Raw genomic sequence first — 19,921 nt, forward strand, 5'->3', positions numbered from 1 at the left:
TCCAGAGCAAACACGTCTGCAGTAAGTTTTGCAGCTTGAGAAACTTCGGCCCAGAGTCATTGAGCTGGAGACAGAGCTGCAAACTCTGCGACACATTTGGGGGGGGAATGTTACCTGGATGCTTTATACCAGGAGGCAGTCACACCACTTAGGATAGGGTCTTCTGATTTGGAAGGTGGTCAGAGACAGGAGGGAGTGAGGCAGGTGAGGGAGCCCAGAGGGCAGAAGTGTGAGCTTCTGCTATTGTCCAACAGGTTTGTGGTTCTCTCAGCTTGTCTGGATGAGAGCAGAGGCTGCAGGGTGGATGAACAAACTGACCATGGCACCGTGGTACAGGAAGCCATCCAAGTGGGGGGAGCAAAAAGGAATGTAGAGGATAGTATAGTAAAGGGGATTGACACTGTTCTCTAGCAAAGAGCGAGAGTCCAGACAGCTTTGTTGCTTGCTCAGTGTCAGGGTTCGGGACATTTGCTCAGGACTAGAAAGGAACTTGCAATGGGAGGGAGAGGATCCAGTGGTTATGGTCCATGTGGGTATCAACGACATAGGCAGGATGAGGAAGAAGGCTCTGCATGGTCAGTATGAGGAGCTAGGCACCAAATTAAGAAGCAGAACCTCAAAGGCAATAATTTCTGGATTATCACCTGAGCCACGTGCAAATTGGCATAGGACAAATCGGATGAGGGAGATGAATGCGTGGTTCAAAGCCTGATGTGGGAAAAATGGTTTCCAGTTTGTGGGGCACTGGCACCAGTATTGGGGAAAGTGGGATCTGTACCATTGGGACGGTCTACACCTGAACCATGCTGGGGCTGGTGTCCTCGCGAGCCACCTAACTACGGAAGTAGAGAGGGTTTTAAACTGAATAATGGGGGCAAGGGATCAAATTTGGGAAGCTATGGTAAACCGAAGAGTGGAGACAAGACAAGAGAGTCAGGTATGAATAATGATAAACAGACCGTGACAGGAAGGGACAGAGGGTACAAATCTAAGAGTAAATCAGAAGATAAGGCTAGATGCTACAAAAATAATAAAAGGACAAAACTAAAGGCTCTGTATCTAAACGTACGTAGCATTTGAAACAAAACAGATGAATTGATAGCACAAATAGAAATAAATACATATGATCTGATAGCCATTACAGAGACATGGTTACAGAATGACATAGATTGGGACCTGAATATTGAAGGATATGTGTCATTTAGGAAGGACAGGAAGTTAGGAAAAGGTAGAGGGACTGCTCTGTTAATTAATGATGGTATTAGCACATTAGAGAGGGATGACCTAAGTTCAGGAAACCAGGATGTAGGAGTGGTTTGGATTTAGATGAAGCATGATAAAGGCAAGAAATCACTTATGGGAGTGGTATACAGACCCCCTAATTGTAACTACACAATAGGATAGAATATGAAAGAGATAATAGGAGCTTGCCAGAAAGGTACAGCAATAATCATGGGGGATTTTAACTTACATATAGACTGGAAAAATCAGATGGGAAAAGGTAGCGTAGATGAGGAGTTCATAAAATATGTTTGGGATAGTTTCTTAGAACAGCACATTCTGGAACCAACCAGAGAGCAGGCTATAATAGACCTGTTATTGTGCAAAGAGTTACGATTAATAGATGACTTCCTAGTGAAGGCACCCCTGGGTAGCAGCGATCATAATATGATGAATTTTTCATTCATTTTGAGGGAGAAATGAGTGTGTCCAGGACAAGTATTTTAAACTTAAATAAGGGCAATTATGAGGACATGAAAATAGAGCTCGCTAAAGTGAACTGGAAAATGAACTTAAGTGGTATGTCAATAGAAGTTCAGTGGCAAACATTTAAAGGGATATTTCAGAATATATACATTCCAATGAGAAAGAAAAATTCCAAGGGGAGGACTCATCATCCATGGTTAACTAAAAAAATGTTAAAGACAGTATCAAACTTAAAGAAAAAGCATATAATTACGCAAAGGCAGGTGGCAGGTCAGAAGATTGGAAAGAATATAAAGAACAACAAAGAATGACAAAAAGATTAATAAGGAAAAATTAGGGCATGAGAGAAAGCTAACTAGTAACATAAAGATAGGTAGTACGAGTTTCTATGGATATTTAAATAAGAAAAGAGTTAACAAAGTGAGCGTTGCTCCTATAGAGAATGCATTTGGGGAATTGATAATGGAAAGTAGGGAGATGTCAGATGAATTAAACAGGTATTTTGCTTCGGCCTTCATTATAGAGGACACAAGTAATATCCTGGAATTAGCTGTAAATCGGGGAAATGGAAGGGAGGGAGGAACTCAGATAAATTACAATCACCAGGGAAGTGGCATTGAGCAAGTAATTGGGGCTGTGGCTGACAAATCCCCAAGTCCGAATGGACTTCACCCTAAGATCTTGAAAGAAGCGGCTAGTGAAACAGTTGAAACATTGGTTTTAATTTTCCAAAATTCCCCAGATTTGGGGAAGGTTCCATTAGATTGGAAAATAGCAAATATAACTCCTTTATTCAAAAAGGGAGGGAGACAGAAAACAGGAAACTATAGGCCAGTTAGCCTAACATCTCTCATGAAGAAAATGTTAGAAGCTATTATTAAAGGTGTTATAGAAGGGCACTTGGATTTCCAGAAGGCATTTGATAAAGTGCCACATCAAATGTTATTGCAGAAAATAAAAGCTCATGGTGTAGCGGGTAACATATTGGCACGGATAGATTGGCTGGCTAACAGGAAACAGAGTTAGTATAAATGAGTCTTTCTCTGTTTGGCAGGATGTGACGACTGGTGTGCCACAGGGAGCAGTGCTGGGGCCTCAACTTTTTACAATTTATATCAATTACTTGAAGGAAAGGATCAAAGGAATGGTGGCTAAATTTGCTGATAACACAAAGATAGGTAGGAAAGTAAATTGTGAAGAGTACACAAGGAGGCTACAAAGTGACATAGGTAGGTTAAGTGAGTGGGCAAAAATCTGGCAAATGGAGTATAATGTGGGCAAATGTGAGATTGTTCATTTTGGCAGGAAGAATAAAAATGATTATCTAAATGGTGAGAGATTGCAGAGCTCTGAGATTCAGAGGGACCTGGGTGTCCTAGTGCATGAATCACAAAAGGTTAGTGTGCAGGTACAGCAGGTATTTAGGAAAGCTAATAGAATGTTATCATTTATTGTGAGGGGAATTGATTACAAAAGTAGGGAGGTTATGCTTCAGTTGTACAAGGCATTGGTGAGACCACGTCTGGAGTGCACAGTACTGGTCTCCTTATTTGAAGAAAGATGTAAATGTGCTGGAAGCAATTCAGAGAACGTTAATTAGACTAATACCAGGAATGGGTGGGTTGTCCTATGAGGAAAGGCTGGACAGGTTAAGTTTGTGTCCACTGGAGTTTAGAAGAGTAAGAGGCGACTTAATTGAAACCTTTAAGATCCTGAGGGGTCTTGACAGGGTGGATGTGGAGAGGATGTTTCCTCTTGTGGGAGAATCTAGAACTAGGGGTCACTGTTTATAAGGGATGGCTAATTTAAGACAGATGAGGAGGAATTATTTTTCTCTCAGAGGGTGAGAGCTATTGGAACTCTCTTCCTGAAAAGGCAGTGGAAGCTGAGTTTTTGAATATTTTTAAGGCAGAGCTATAATAGGTTCTTGATTAACAAGGGGATCAAAGGCTATTGGGGGTAGGCAGGAATGTGGGGTTGAGGTTACATTCAGATCAGCCATGATCTTATTGAATGACAGAGTAGGCTCGAGGGGCCAAGTGGCCTATTCTTCCTAATTTGTTTGTTTCATATGTTTAATATCACCAAGGTCCCTGGTCCTCTGCCAGCTCACATTACTCTAAACTCCCCAAATGGATTTCCTCTGGTGAGATATCACTCAGGGAAACCTTGGGCAAACATCATCAGAAGCCTTCCCCATCCCAGAACAAGGCATGCTTCCTCCTCTAGTGCTCCATGGGCTGAGCTCATCACTGTGTTACTGCTACTCTAGTGTGAGAGTCAGGTTCGCTGACTCAGAGGAACTGACTGTCTAGTTCACATGTTCCCCAAGCCATTCCACCTCTCCATCTCCCTTTTCTCCTTTCAGACACCACCACTGCTGCACAAACCCCCAAGACTTAAAAGTCAACCTCGTTGACCAAGCCCTTCCTCATATCCCCTTTGGCCCAGTATCAATTGATTTTGAGCATTCTACTATGAAGCGCCAAGGAGTGTTTTTCTAGATTAAAGGTGCTGTACTTAAGTACAAGCTGCTGTTGTTGGATATGTGCTACTTTGAGCACACAATATCAGTGTCAAGCTCTCCCTGGCCAGTTACAGGCTGGTGAAATGCAGAGTGAAGCTTCCTTAACTGTAATGTACCTCAGCCCAGCGTCCCCTCCTCCAAATACTGCACCAGCCATCCTGCAGACTGAGTGGGATTGGTGAATCAGCAGCAATTAAGCACAGCTTGAGTATAGAAGATTAAGGGATGATCTAACTGAAGCATTTAAGATGATTAATAGATTTGATAATGTGAGTGGTTGGGTGAGGGGAGGAGGAGAGGGAGCAAGGGGACAAAAACGAAAATAGCTGGAAAAACTCAGCAGGTCTGACAGCATCTGCGGAGAGGAACACAGTTAACGTTTCAAGTCTGTATGACTCTTCAACAGAACTAAGGAAATAGAGAAATGAGGTGAAATGTAAGCTGGTTGAGGGGACTGGGACAGGTAGAGCTGGATAGAGGGCCAGTGATAGGTGGAGGCAAAGAAGATATTGCCAAAGATGTCATAGACAAAAGGACAAAGGGGTGTTGACGGTGGTGATATTACCTAAGGAATGTGCTAATGATGACATTAAGGGTAGAAAGCAGGACGAGCAAGGTACAGATAGCCCTAGTGGAGGTGGGATGGGGGAAGGGATCGAAATAGGCTAAAAGGTATTATTTTATCTCCACATTTTAGCCCATTTCGATCCCTTCCTCCCACCCCACCCCCACTAGGGCCGTCTGTACTTTCCTCGTCCTGCTTTCTACCCTTAATGTCACCATTAGCACATTCCTTAGCTAATATCACCACCGTCAACACCCCTTTGTCCTTTTGTCCATGACATCTTTGGCAGTATCTTCTTTGCCTCCACCTATCCATCTATCCTCTATCCAGCTCTACCTGTCCCACCCCCCTCTACCAGCTTATATTTAATCTCATTTCTATATTTCCTTAGTTCTGGTGAAGAGTCATACGGACTCGAAACGTTAACTGTGTTCCTCTCCGCAGATGCTGTCAGACCTGCTGAGTTTTTCCAGCTATTTTTGTTTCAGATTTTCAGCATTCGCAGTATTTTGCTTTTAGCCAAGAGAGTGAGGGGAGTCCAGAACGAAGGAGAATTAATCTTAACATTAAAGCTAAGTTGTTCATGGGTGATGTTATGAAGGAAAAAAAGGGTAGGTACTTATTTAGCATGTGCATGGTCACAGAGCCAATCAGTAGCCTTGTCAGTAGCTAGATGGAGTTCTTTAAGCCCGGCTTCAAGTATTGGACACTCCTCAACAATGTGAGTCATTGTTTGGACTGCACCACCGCTCAGGTTCCCAGAGCATTATCCTGGGTCTCTGGATTACCAGTCCAGTGACAATACCACCATGACACCATCTCCCCTTCATCTCAATCTATCAGGAGATCCTTCCTTTCTTCCCTCATATGCCTATCTAGTTTCCCCTAATTCTGTGCTAAATTCTTGCAATCTGACTAATTAATTCATCAACTTGCCAAAACCTGCTCAAGACTCCCTGGTCCCTTTATACTGGTAAAAAGAATAAACTCACAGGAATTAATTTCAAACACTGGATCAGATATTAGCAAACTTTACACATCAGGGAGTGCAATTGTTAAACAGAAGTCTGTATCAGCAGAAGGAATCTCATGGAAATACAAACACAAACATTTATATATTGAGGATGCAATGATGGAGTTAGTACAAATACTGCCAGTTTTTTTTGCCTGATGGCCCAGTGTGTAAAAGCACTCCCGTCTGTAGTACTAAGCCCAGGTTTGATTCTCAGGATATACTACCTTAACTGTTGGGAGGCAGTAAAGGCCACTGTAGTTGCCTTACCATAACTAATTTAGCCAGAGATCAAACTGTGAGCTTCAGGTTTGGCTGACTTAGTGATGCACCAGGCAGTGGCATAGGGGGACAGACAGATTAAGCCATAGAAGACTTCAGAGACAGGAGGACCATGTTGTGTACAATTTAGGAGAGGGATGAACAGTGCTACAGAGGATTTGGGAAAATAACAGACCAGGTAGGATAGGATTTAAGAGAGTTGGTCAAATCCATGGTCAAAAATCTAAAATTTTTGAGGAGGCTTCTGATATATTGGAAGGAAAACATTTTCAGGAGGCAGGGAAAGTATAATCAGTGACTCATGGTGGGGTATGACTCACTACAAACAGGACCTCCTTTATGGGTCTGTTTTTGGCCAAGGTGACCATTAACAGGTCCAGGCAGGACATGATCGATGGTTCTTCCGGTTGCCTGCCCGTCTTCCGCAGCTATTTTGCAGCCTTGTATCCCTGAAGTAGGAAGCACTCTGTGTACACCAGTACACTTGTGGATTTTCCATGACCAGCAGGCACTGGAGGGTCAACAGTGCATCATAGATGCACAAAACAACATTTTGATTTTGCTCCACATACAATCTAGAATTATTGTTTGTGCACCTTTATTTTTGGAAGATTGGTAGGATTTTCCATTTAGGTCGTGACCCCGACATCGAGGTCAATTGCAGGTCCCGGACGCGCTCAGTGTTGGGAGCAGTAATCAGACATTGATTTTGGTTGGATTGGCCAATTAGTGGAATTAGTAAGCCCAGTTAAGGACAGTGGGCGGGTGCCTAAGACTAGGGGGCCAATAGGAGGCCCTGCAGCAGCAATGACTCATTGGCAGCCCCAGCGTTTGAGGTGGCAGCTGCTAATGCCTGCTCACACAGACAGACAGGGATAGAGCGAGCAAAAGGCACCTAACAATGTGGTCAGAAGGCCATGGGGGTGTGTGGAGCGGGGTCCCGAGTGTGAAGAAGCATGGCTGCCCTCCTCCTTGTTTAACAGGCCATGTTTCTGCTGCTATGTGGGACCTGCCTGCCGGCTGGAAACGGCAAGGGAGAGGGGACTTAACTGGCCCCTTAATAACCTCAACTGGCTATCTGTTGCTTGCCGATGGGTAGCAGATCCATCTCCCACCAGGCATCCTGAAACTGGCTCAGGGGTAGTGTGGTGCCCATAAACCAGCATGCTGCCAGCTGTGCAAAGTTACATGCCTGCCCACCTCAGTTGAAGCTCCTTTTATCCTCTGAAATCCTGTCCCGTTTCATTTGAGTGACCGTATTAAAAAGTGACTGGCATTTGCATTGGAAGCAGTTCAGAGGTGGTTCACTAGGCTGATCCCTGGAATGAAAGTGTTGTCTTATCAGGAAAGGTTGAGCAGGTTGGGCTTATACTCACTGGAGCTGAGAAGGATGAGAGGTGAACTTCTTGAAATATTTAAGATTCCAAAGCGACCTGACAGGGTAGATCCTGAGAGGATGTGGGGGAAACTAGAACGTGGCACACATTAAAAATAAGGGGTCTCCCATTTAAGACAAAGATGAGGAGAAAGTTCTTCTCTCAGAGGATCATTAATCTTTGGAATTCCCTTCCACAGAAAGCAGTGGAGGCTGGGTCATTGAATACAGTTTTTATATATATTATTGAACAGATACAGATTTTTGATTGACGAGGAGTTATGGCTGCAGGCAGGAAAGTGGAGCTAAGGCCACAATCAGGTCAACCATGATCTTGCTGAATGGCAGAGCAGGCTCAAGGGCCCTTTTCCTACTTCTTATGATCTTATGGTGGTTAACAGTTAATCAGCTATAAGTGGGATACACTGTTGTGGCTGGCTATTGACTGGTTAGTTTTAACTAGGATGTTTGCAGTTTTTTATGCAGAGGAAACCGTCCATTTATTCAGACAAAATCTACTTAAACAGTCTTTACAAATTACAGCAAACAGAACTCAGAACCAGAACTACAGCAGAGTTTCCTGATAAAAGCTGGATTATTTCTCCAGTAAAATGCAGTAAGTGGAGGACAGTTACATCATATAAATTATGCACGTAAAATCAATCACAATTTACAACTTCAGTCTCCAGGTGTGACTGACGGGAGAAACTACCCAATCATCTCCATTCTGACCAGCACATATGCCTCTTTTTATATAATTGGGAAGAACTGCGAACCGAGCTTTTTTCTTTCCTTCCCTTTAAAGGAATTCATGAGGTCAGAAGCCTTTTAAAGACACGTCTGCTGGGAGAGCAACATACGGCGAAGTCAGGATCAAGTTTGCCAGACTTGGCATCTCATGTAAGTGGCTGTCAAGCCTTGTTTCACAGCACCAAAACCTGCTGAAAACTGCTTCTGTGAGCAGGGAATTCCCTCAGCCATCCCAAATACATCGCACAAGGCTGAAATATTTTTAAAAATGATATACTACCTGGAAAGATAAGGGGGAAATTACATTCTATAGATGGTGGCTAGTTCAGAAGCATTGGCTCCCACATGTATGAATTGTGTGAGCTCCTGGTGTGTTGTTCATTTTGTGCTCTATTTGCATTTCCTCCCCATTTTAATAGCGTGGCAAGTGATCTACACCTGTGGTTCTTACGTTAATAATCGTGAGTTAATAATGTCGTCTTTGCGAGCAGCAACCAAGTGGCAGACGTGGAGAGAAAACAGGAAACACTATTTAAAAAAACGAAACAAGTCACAGGTTCGGATGCTTTAGGCTTCACCCTTGGAAACCCCTATCTGCGAGGCGAGGCTATGGCCAGAATCCCTGTTGACGCGGGCATCATGGTGAGTTGGGGGGGTGGGGGGGGGGACAACAATATGGCGACAGCCAAAAATCGGTTTCATGCTGTGGGTGAAACCAGTTTGCAATTGTCCGCTCCACCCGTCAATGGCGGGCTGTTCTTCCTGCTGCCGCACGTTGGGAACCTAATTTCAATATTTTGGCATCTCATTACAAGCTCTGTTCTCCAGAATCATCCCTCCCACACTGGATCACCCGGACACATCGGCATGATCATACGCCGACGTGTTTCATAACCGTACGTAAGTGACGTGCACCTGGCGAGCTGCACTTCACTCGGGACTTTGAGGTTTGTTTGCCTACCTTGCTTCGGGCAGCACTCGCAGTCATCAACTCCAGGCTTCACAGGCAGCACCGCGTCACTTTTAGAGGGACTTACGGGCAGATCTCCACCTACCAGATCATCCATAAGGCGGGGGGTGGGAGGGGGTGTGGCTTTTGACTGACTGCAGGCTGGGCCTTGCTTGGGGAAGGGGGAGAAGTGGCCTCGGGCAAGGGAAGAAGCTGCAGGATGAGGGGCTGTACTGAGGAGGGAAGGTATCCCAAGGTGTGTGTGGGGGCACACATTCACCTGTGCGAATGGCCTCAAGATGGTGAGGGCTGCGAAGGCAGTCTCCAGAGGAGATGAGGCCAGATGGAGATGTGAGGGTGGGTGTGTGTGTGAGAGAGTGAGCGGTGAAGTCCCTTGGGCTGCCTGAGTGAGATGCCAGTGAACGTGTGATGGGCTTGTGAGTACGTGTGTTTAGAGTGATAAGATGGTTGCCTTACCCTGGCAGTACAAATGAGATCATTCATCCCTTTTTCTGCACTGGATGGCTGACCTCTTGTGTGCAGCATTGGCACTGACCACCTCCCAAGCTGGAGTGGTGAGACTGACGGGCCTCCTGCGGCCAGAGCGGGGGTGGAGGACATTGAGGCGGGTCCATGGCATCCAGAAGGTGTCCCCTGGATGTGTCACTGAATCGGAGGGCTGCACTCTTCTTGGCTTTTGGGGTCATGTCTTCACCAGAGCAGTCCTGGGCTATAAGCATTGAGAAGTGCGCGGGCAGCTGCAGTTTAAATACGATGCGTGGCGTGAGGACGTGGTGAGGTAATGGCATGGCGGGCAAATCTGAGGTCGCCCGCCAGTGAGATGCCATGTTTCCTGTGACTGCATAATTAGTGAAGTGGGAATGGGACGATATGGCGTGGAAATTCGCCATTGCGGCCAGTGTGTAAAATTAAGTTTTTCCCGCCTGCTCCCGCAATTTGTGAAAATCTGGGATGATTCCACCCTATATGTTAGCAAAACCCAGAAGAAACCTGCAGGGTAAGATGTTGTGGCTGTCTCACAAACAAGGGCTCACACACTTACAATTAGATACACAGCAAATAATATTCCATTGCCATTCACTATATAGTACATGCAGTAGAGCTATAGGAAAAAGGCAAGGGAAAGAGACTAATTGGATACCTCAATCCAAAGAGCCAGCACAGGCACAAGGGGCCAAATGGCCTCCTTCTATGCTGAATCATTCTACAAAATGTTGAAGCAATTTCTTTGTAAAGTGAGCACGTACCTGGGATTCTGATTTTAAATTTTCCACTCTGCCCAAAGCCTCCTTCAATCACTCCAGCTTCTCCTGTTGAGAGTTTAACCTTCATCCCAACAAACAGCTGCATGTTCGTCTCTTTCTTGAACAGGGAGCGGCCGATGACATTATAATCATCTGAGACCTGAAGAAGAAAAAGCAAATAGCTTCAGCAGAAAGTTAACCCAATAGGGTGACATGTGTTTCCTTCCTTAACAAGTTGCATCTTGTTGAGGGGGTACTGTGAGGCATGGTCCCACAATCCTCAATGGTCTTTGCTACTTCACCTATTCTTCCCATGAGTAACTCCATACTCTTGCCTCAGTTTAACAAGGCCATTAAAAAAAGCAAAGCTATCACTAGGCGTTATTTATAGAGGGATAGAATTTAAAAGTAGAGAAACTATCCTAAACATGCTTAGATCACACTAAGACTACTGTGTACAATACTTGTTGCCCTATTATAAAAATATTCTAGACGCACTGGAGAGGGTGCGAAATGGATTTATGAGGTTGATACCACAAATGTGAGGTTGTACCTATCAGGAAAGGAGAAACAGGTTTGGTTGCTTATCTCCTGAAAAGAGAAGGCATTGGGTGACTCAACAAAGGTCTTTAAAATTATGAAAGATTTTGATAGAGTAGACACAGTGTGTTTCCACTTGTGGGGAAGAGCAAAACTAGAGATCATCAATAAAAGATAGTCACCAAGAAATCCAATGGGGGATTCAGAAAAAATGTCTTTACCCAGAGAGTGGTGAGAATGCAGAAGTCATTACAACAGTCTGTGGTTGAGGCGATAGTACAGATGGAGACTAGATAAACACAAGAGGGAGAAAGGAATAGCGGATTATGCATATAGAGTTAGATGAGGAAGGATGGGAGGAGACCTGAGTGCAGCATAAACACCAGCACGGACTTGATGGGCCAAATGGCCTATTTCCGTGCTATATATTCTAGTAATTCTATGTACTGAGTTCCAGAAGGTACTTGACTGTAAATGAATATTAAAATACCAATCTGACCCTGTTCCCAACTAACCTTTAACTTCATATATTTTCCAGCAGGAGTGACTGAGTTGGGCTGTGATTAGGAGCAAGAACCTTGCTTGATCTTCTTCCATTTCTCACTAGGTTAAAGGCCTGAGCAAATTGTAACTTCCGGACTGCTACACAGCTCGAGTGCAGCTAATCCACACAGCTCAGGTATTAAACTTTGGGCCTTCCTGGACTTCACAGCTCATGAAAGTCACTGAGTGATGCATTGAGTCAGCAGACAAATGAATTATTGGAATTTCATCATCCTTTGGAACATGTTGGGATTCATTACTCCATATAATCATTTGTTTACATATCTGGACTCTTGTTCATCGACCCACTCCCTTCATCCCACCAGTGGTGGCTGCATATCAGATGTCTGGGCCCCAAAGTCTGGAATTCCCTCCCTAAACCTCTCCACCTTTCTCTCCTATTTTTCATTCATTCAAGGGATGTGGGCAGTGTTGCCCAGGGCATCATTTATTGCCCATCCCTAAATGCCCTTGAGAAGGTGGTGGTGAGCTGCCTTCTTGCAGTGCTGCAGTCCTACATAGAAGTTAACTCTTTGGTCAAACTTTTAGCCACATTACACTCCTGTGAAGCACCTTGGGACAATTTATTATGTTAAGTGTTATACAAATCTAAGTTATTGTTGCTATTGCACAATGTAATACAATTAACCTAAATATCAGTGCCGAATATCTGAAGGTGAATAAGTGCACCATTGGGAATAAAATGCTTAACTCATAGCAAAAGCTTTTAAAAAGAAATAAATCAAATTACAATTCTGAAATGGTTGAGACCATTGCCTTCAAAGAGTTAAAGTTAACATTCTCAAATCACAAGAAATATGTTGAATCCCAGTGTCTTAAAGAAGGACTGAGCTCCCCCAACTCTAGTCAACTCAATGGCCAATTTGTATAGAGTTGAAAATAGGACAGCTGGGGATTGCCCACCTTGCCTGATCTCTTGGCTGTGCAGCGGAAGTGTGCCAGATGGGCAACAGGAGCAAGTGAATATCAACAACCATTTCACCCACCATAATTACCACCACTAGCTAGACACACAGAATGAATGGAACCTGCTTGACCGTCTGCTGCCCATCAACTACATCCAAAGGCAACCACCTCAGATATTACTGTTGAGAAATAGGAAGTACAGGGGTACTGGGAAAGACTGCTGCGGTCTATAGGGGTGACCCAAAATTATCAGACATCACTCCATCTCTCAAAGACCTTAAATCATTCTTCTCTGACAACATGCTGAATTTGTCAATTTCTAGCCTTTAGCTTTCCAACATTATAGAAGTGTCTCCAAAAATACTTCATTAAGGGTAAAGCTCTTTGGAACATCCTGAAGTAGTGAAAGGCACTAATAAAATGCAATATCTGTCCTTCTTTACCAACAGTCTGAGCCATGTATGCATACACTTCTGTGTAAAGTAGCTAAATTTAAGCTGTCTGTTCAACATCCCTCTTGAGCTTGAATCTGTGCCCAGTATTCACAGAATTCCTGTCTACCCACCTGTCTTTCTGCCTTTAACAATCAAGTCTCACCTAACTAACCCACAAAATGAGCATTCACTATTAAAATCCCAAACTATCTAATGGCATGTCAAACATCAATTATACCACTACCTGTAATATCCAATGACCAATGATAAAACATACCACCTGTACCCACACCAAGTGTGGCATAACATGTGTGTGTTGACTTTGTAGCAGGTCACTAGGACCTAGGATCAGCATGCTGTTGGAAAAAGCTTCTAAAGCACTCGATTGTCAGACGACGAGTTGGTGGGCTTTTGTTATTTTAAACTTTAAGTCTGTGTCACTCTCTTACCTCAGTTCAGCTGAAACTCACAGCTACCAACTTCTGTCTTGGTAATCTATTCAAAATCATCAGCCGTCCTACAGTAATCCTCTCTTTTCAGTTCCAACAAATGTCTGGCTAACTGATCCCAGCGCCCATTAACAGAACAGTCATTTGAGAGTTCCCCCTCTACTAATAAACCCAAACAGCTAATACGGCAGTGAGAAAGCAAAAATAATGGGCACAGTATGAGCAATAAGTGGTGGGTGCAAAGGGCAGACCAATTTTATTAATGCCAGACAAACATCAAAACCTCCTTAATGCCAGACAGAGACAAGTTTGAAGTAGATTTTAGTACAATATAAACAAAGGATTAAATGGAGAGAAAGTTGAAGGCTCCTCGCCTTTCTTGATCACACTGTCACATGACCTGGAGAGCGAAGATAGAACCCAATTCCTGATTTAATCTTCTTCCAATCCATAGAAGCTTTTCAACATCCCTTACCTAACACTGGGCCAGAATGAGGCCTTTTACATTCAAGAGCATTCAACCAGGCAAAAGATCCCCAAAGTCTCTTTTAAGTTCACGTTTTATGTGAAATAAAAACAGCAAGCGCTGGATTTACATAGCGAGTCCATCTGACAGAGGAAAGACAGGTTAATATTTCAGATGTAGACCCTTTGTTAGGGAACCTTTAGTCTGCAACTGAAATTTTAACTTGCCAGGTACCAACTGACCTGGAATGTACAACCAACCATTTTGATTTCATTTGATTTCAGTTTGCCTTACTCACTTTTTAATCTTTACTGTGTAAGTTACAGAGCTAGTTAGTTCCAACTGCAACTATAACCAAGCTTTGCTGATGCAACATGTTTCTCTCTGGTCTTTATAGAAGCTAGCTGAAGATACATCAAATGTTGAAACTCTGATGATAAGCTCCCATCAGTGTAGAACAAGACTCTACAAAAAGAGTTGCCAACTTGACGAAATAACTTGCATTCATATTATGCTTTAACATACCACTCAGAACCACCTAAGAGTGTTTCACACACAATGAATTACTTTGAGGTCCAGTGTTGCTACACATTTGGACGTAGCTGCATTTTGCAGATACTGTGAACACACAATTCCAATGGTATCAATGAATAGTTAATCCTGTTGGTTGAAGGAGGAAATGTTGGCTAGGACCCTGGGAAAACATTTTGTTCTTCAAATAACTCCATGGGTTGTCACCACCTGGAAAAACCATTATCGCCTTCAAACACAGCCATAGAATTTTTAGTTGCGAGAGCTACTGGAACAGATATCAGATGGTAACTGACAATGAGATGAGCAAATCAACTGAACTAAGCTGACATTTAAGCACAAAATGTCAATGTTTATACTTGGGTATATGCAACATGAGCATACTTCTTGCACTGTTCCTTGCCCAAAGAGAAAACATCTCACGGCACTTTGTAAAGTTGAATAAAAATGGACCAAGGACAAGGGGGGCCAAAGACACAGTCAAAGAGAAAGGATTTAGACAGCTTATGTCTGCAGTGAGCTGGGAAGGCAATGAGAATTCTGAAGAGAACTCCAGAAGGCAGGAGATCAAAAAAAGGTTGCAAGCTTTTAACTCTGTATTTCTCAATTCATTGCTACATGATGAATTATTGTACTGGGTAAATGATCGGGCAGTCCTAATCCAGTTCCGACTGTGTGTGGGCCTACTGCACTAAACTGTCCCAAATCTCTACAAAACAATCAATCTCACTCACAGAGGCCAGAGGATAAATGGTCTGGGAAGCAGAAGTGTCACAATGTGCAACAGGGGCAGTTCTTCCAAGCTTAGCTGAGGCCCATTGCTCTGCGAGTAACCTGCTGAGTCTGACTTGGGAATGCTGGGTGCGGGAAACGAGAATCCCAAAATTGCAAGTGCTCCATTCCTCAGCACTGACATTGCTCACTTTGGTGAGCATAAAATTCAACAAGAGGTACTTAAAAAAAGATAAACCACTACAAGCTACTACATTACAATAGTGACTACACATCAGAAGTTCCACGTTGGCTGTGAGGCACTTTGGCACATCCTGCGGTCATGAAAGGCACTAAAGAAATGGAATTTCTTTCTCCTTCCTCTCCTTTCTCTCTTTATTTCCTTTCTGCTCCTCATTCTCTCCTTTTCTTCTTTCACTCTGTCCCTTTCTCTATCCTTTTATTTCTTTCCTTCTCTTTTTTTCCTGTAAGCACTGTCACTGAGTGTGATTGCTGGAATGTGCAGCACAGCTGCAATGAAGACGCTTGGTATTTCAACACAAGTAATGGAGCGCCAGGCCAAAACATACCAATCGAAGGATAAAGAAAGATGATAAATATGTAAAATATTTAACTTGTTTTCTCAAAAATCTGCACAGCTGTAACGTTATCACTTGGGTAGAAGTAGTGGAGGACAGGGGGAGAGAAAAAATGAAAGCCAGTAAGAGGGAAAGGAAAAAAGGAAAAATTAAAGGAAGAAGAGGAGAGAAAGAGGGAGAGAAAGGAAAAGGTAAGAGAGAGAAGTAAGAGAGAGGGGAGGCAATGGCGTAGTGGTATTGTCGTTGGACTAGTAATCCAGAGACCCAGGGTAATACTGGTGACCCAGGGTTCAAATCCTGCTACGGCAGAAGATGGAATTTGAATTCAATAAAAATCTGGAATTATAAGTCTAATGATGACCATGGAACAATTGTTGTAAAAACCCATCTGGTTCACTAATGCCCTTTAGGGAAGGAAATCTGTCATCCTTGCCTGGTCTGGCCTACATGTGACTCCAGGCCCACAGCAACGTGGCTGACCCTTAACTGCCCTCTGAAATGGTCTAGCAAACCACTCAGTTGTAACAAACTGCTAAAAAGTCACAAAAAAAGGAATGAAACCATACAAGGAATGAAACAAAACAATTAAACAACTCACTGGAGGCGGCGGCTCCACAAATATCCCCATCCTCAATGACGAAGGAGCCCATCACAGCAGTGAAAAAGATAAGGCTGAAGCATTCGCAACAATCTTTAGCCAGAAGTGCCGAGTGGATGATCCAAGTTGGCCTCCTCTGGAGGACCCCAGCATCACAGATACCAGTCTTCAGCCAATTCAATTCACTCCACGTGATCTCAAGAAACGGTTGAAGGCACTAGGTACTGCAAAAGCTATGTGCCCTGACAAAATTCCAGCAATAGTACTGAAGGCCTGTGCTCCAGAACTTGCCGTGCTCCTATCCAAGCTGTTCCAGAACAGCTACAACACTGGCATCTACCTGGCTATGTGGAAAATTGCCCAGGTATGTCCTATACACAAAAAGCAGGACAAATCCAACCCAGCCAATTACTGCCCCATCAGTCTATTCTCGATCATCAGTAAAGTAATGGAAGGGGTCATCAACAGTGCTATCAAGCAGCACTTGCTTAGCAAAGCCTGCTCACTGATGCCCAGTTTGGGCTACTCTGCTCCTGACCTCATTACAGCCTTGGTTCAAACATGGACAAAAGAGCTGAACTCATGAGGTGAGGTGAGGCAGCATTTGACCAAGTGTGGCATCAAGGAGCCCTAGCATAACTGGAGTTAATGGGAATCAGGGGGAAAACTCTCTGCTGGTTGGAGTCATACCTAGCACAAAGGAAGGTGGTTGTGGTTGTTGGAGTTCAGTCATCTCAGCTCCAGGACATCACTGCAGGAGTTCCTCAGGGTAGTGTCCTCGGCCCAACCATCTTCAGTTGCTTCATCAATGGCCTTCTTTCCATCATAACTTCAGAAGTGGGGATGTTTGCTGATGATTGCACAGTATTCAGCACCATTCATGACTCCTCAGTTACTGAAGCAGTCCATGTCCAAATGCAGCAAGACCTGGACAATATCCAGGCTTGGGCTGACAAGTGGCAAGTAACATTCACACCACACAAGTGTCAGGCAATGACCATCTCCAACAAGAGAGAATCCAACCATTGCCCCTTGGTGTTCAATGGCATTACCATCACTGAATCCCCCACATCCTGGGAGTTGCCATTGACCAGAAACTGAACTGGACTAGCCATATAAATACTGTGGCTACAAGAGCAGGTCAGAGGCTAGGAATCCTGCGACGAGTTACTCACCTCCCGACTCCCCAAAGCCTGTCCACCATCTACAAGGCACAAGTCAGGAATGTGATGGAACACTCCCCCACTTGCCTGGATGAGTGCAGCTCCCACAACACTCAAGAAGCTGGACACTGATCAGGACAAAGCAGCCCCTTTGATTAGCACCTCATCCACAAACATTCACTCCATCCGCTACCGACACACAGTAGCAGCAGCGTGTGTACCATCTACAAGATGCACTGCAGGAACTCACCAAGGCTCCTTCCAAAGCACCTTCCAAACCCATGACCATTACCACCTAGAAGGACAAGGACAGCAGATACATGGGAACACCACCATCTGGAAGTCCTGACTTGGAAATATATCGGCCGTTCCTTCATTGTCGCTGGGTCAAGATCCTAGAACTCCCTTCCTAACAGCACTGTGGGTGTACCTATACCACATGGACTGCAGCGGTTCAAGAAGGCAGCTCACCCCCACCTTCTCAAGGGCAACTAGGCATGGGCCTAATAAATGCTGGTCCAGCCAGTGAAACCCACATCCCATGAATAAATAATGAAAAAAGAGAAAGGGAGAGAGAAATTAAAGAGACAGGGAGAAAACAACAAAGAAAGAGAGATAAAGAGAGAAATAAGCAGACATATGAGGATGAATCTCATCTTCAGAGGAACCAGTTTCACATTCAGTTCTTCATTCCTCTGCTGGGCTTAGCTTAGCAATAACTAATTGCTTCATACACTTGTACAAACATTGCTGGGAAAGCTGAGTCAAATACCCAGTTCATAATTAAAATTCTTCTTTCCTTAATATTTGTTAACTGTTAGTTGGTTCAATAAGGAAAATGCCAAGTCTGCAGCTAATGTAACAAATGCCATTAGTGCATTGGGTGACCTTGGCTACTCTGGGAGTGTTCTCTTTTAAAAAAAGGAAGATGATCAAAGGGCGAGCAAAGAGAGGTCTGGGGTCATCCGACAGAGTTATTTAAGATTATAAGGGATTCAGAGAATTTGGATCAAGGTAAGTTTTTCTGCCTCGCACAATATTCAAGAACAAGCGATCATGAGTCATAGTTTTAAATTCAGGGGAACATAAAGTTAGAAATTCTAGCATTTTTCCAATGAGAAGGTGAGAAACATGTGGAATGCCTGATCAACAAGGGTGAGGGGAAAAAATAGAATATTCAAGCTCCTGTCAGTAAGTTAGATTGAAGGAGTCTATTCAGCCCATCATGTCAGAGAAAGCTCTTTTTGTCTGACTTAACCCTGCTCTTTCCCTATAGATAGGCAAGATTTTTCACTTCCAGTATTAATCCAGTTCCCATTTGGAAGTTACTATTGAATCTGCTCCCTGCCGGTTCTGGCAGCACATTCCAGATCATAACAAACTCAGAGTGTAAAAAATGTTTCCTCATGTCATCTCTGGTTCTTTTATCAATCACATTAAATCTGTGTCCTCTGGTTATTGACCCTTCTGCCAATGGAATCAGATTCTCCTTATTTATTCTATCTAAACCAGTCATAAGCTTGGACACCTCTATTAAATCTCCAATTAACCTTCTCTGCTTGAAGTGGAACAATCCCAGCTTCTCAATCTACCCACATAACTGAAACCCTGCCCTCATCCCTTGCACCATTCTAGTAAATCTCCTCTACACCTTCTCAAGGCCTTCACACCCTTCTTAAAGTGTGGTGCCCAGAATTGACACAATACTCTAGCTGAGGCCTAACCAGTAAAGTACAGCATAACTTTCTCTTTTGTACTCTATTTCTTTATGAACAAAGTCAAGGATCCTATATGCTTTCTCAACAGCCTTCTCAACTTGTCCTGGCACCTTCAAAGATTTGTATATACATTGTTCTTAAACCCCCTTTAAAACTATACCATTTTGTTTATATTGTCTCTCCCCATTCTCCCCACCAAAATGTACGACATTACACATCTGTGTTAAACCTCATCTGCTGTGTATCTGCTCATTTCACCAGTCTATGTCCTCTGAAGCCATTATCCTCCTCACTGGTTACTATATTTCTGAGTTTCGTATCATCTGCAAACTTTAAAATTGTGCTTTGTATACCCAAATATAGGTTATTATATATTCAAAGAACAGTGGGTCCTGGTACTGATTCTCTGGGGATACCAGTATATACTTCTCTAGTGTAAAACAAACACTCACCTTTATTCATTGTTTTCTGACCTGTAGTATAAGGGTCTGGTACATACAGGGTTAATGTGGGACTCAGTACAGTAGCTCCACACAATGATGTAAGAAGGCACATGACCCAGACCTAGGGTCAGTGTGGTGTTCAGCAGAGACATGTTAAGACCTAGACATGGAGATTGCTCCTTGCCTGTACCCTTTACTGCATATACGTATATAGCTACAAGTAGTTAATAAAGACTTGCTGTTAACCAGAAGACTACGAAGGCTTCTTTAACAGACATGTTCTATCACCTACACCATCCCAACATGTTCCTCAGCTACTTCATGCTGGCACTATCTCTTTAATTTCATGGCTTTTAATTCTGTCAAC

The 19,921-nt window shown here is 43.6% G+C and overlaps 1 protein-coding gene across 2 annotated transcripts in view; it reads right to left on the reverse strand.

Moving 5' to 3' along the window:
- Positions 1–19,921, reverse strand: part of eefsec (eukaryotic elongation factor, selenocysteine-tRNA-specific) — a 445,969-nt gene that overhangs the window by 158,086 nt on the left and 267,962 nt on the right. For both annotated transcript variants that reach the window (XM_041192567.1, XM_041192566.1), the window contains one exon: positions 10,436–10,592. In XM_041192567.1, the coding sequence (XP_041048501.1) occupies positions 10,436–10,592 (157 nt within the window). The remainder of the gene's footprint in view (positions 1–10,435; positions 10,593–19,921) is intronic.

The sequence above is a fragment of the Carcharodon carcharias genome, chromosome 7 (assembly GCF_017639515.1).
Source record: "Carcharodon carcharias isolate sCarCar2 chromosome 7, sCarCar2.pri, whole genome shotgun sequence".
NCBI classification, from domain to species: Eukaryota; Metazoa; Chordata; class Chondrichthyes; order Lamniformes; family Lamnidae; genus Carcharodon; species Carcharodon carcharias.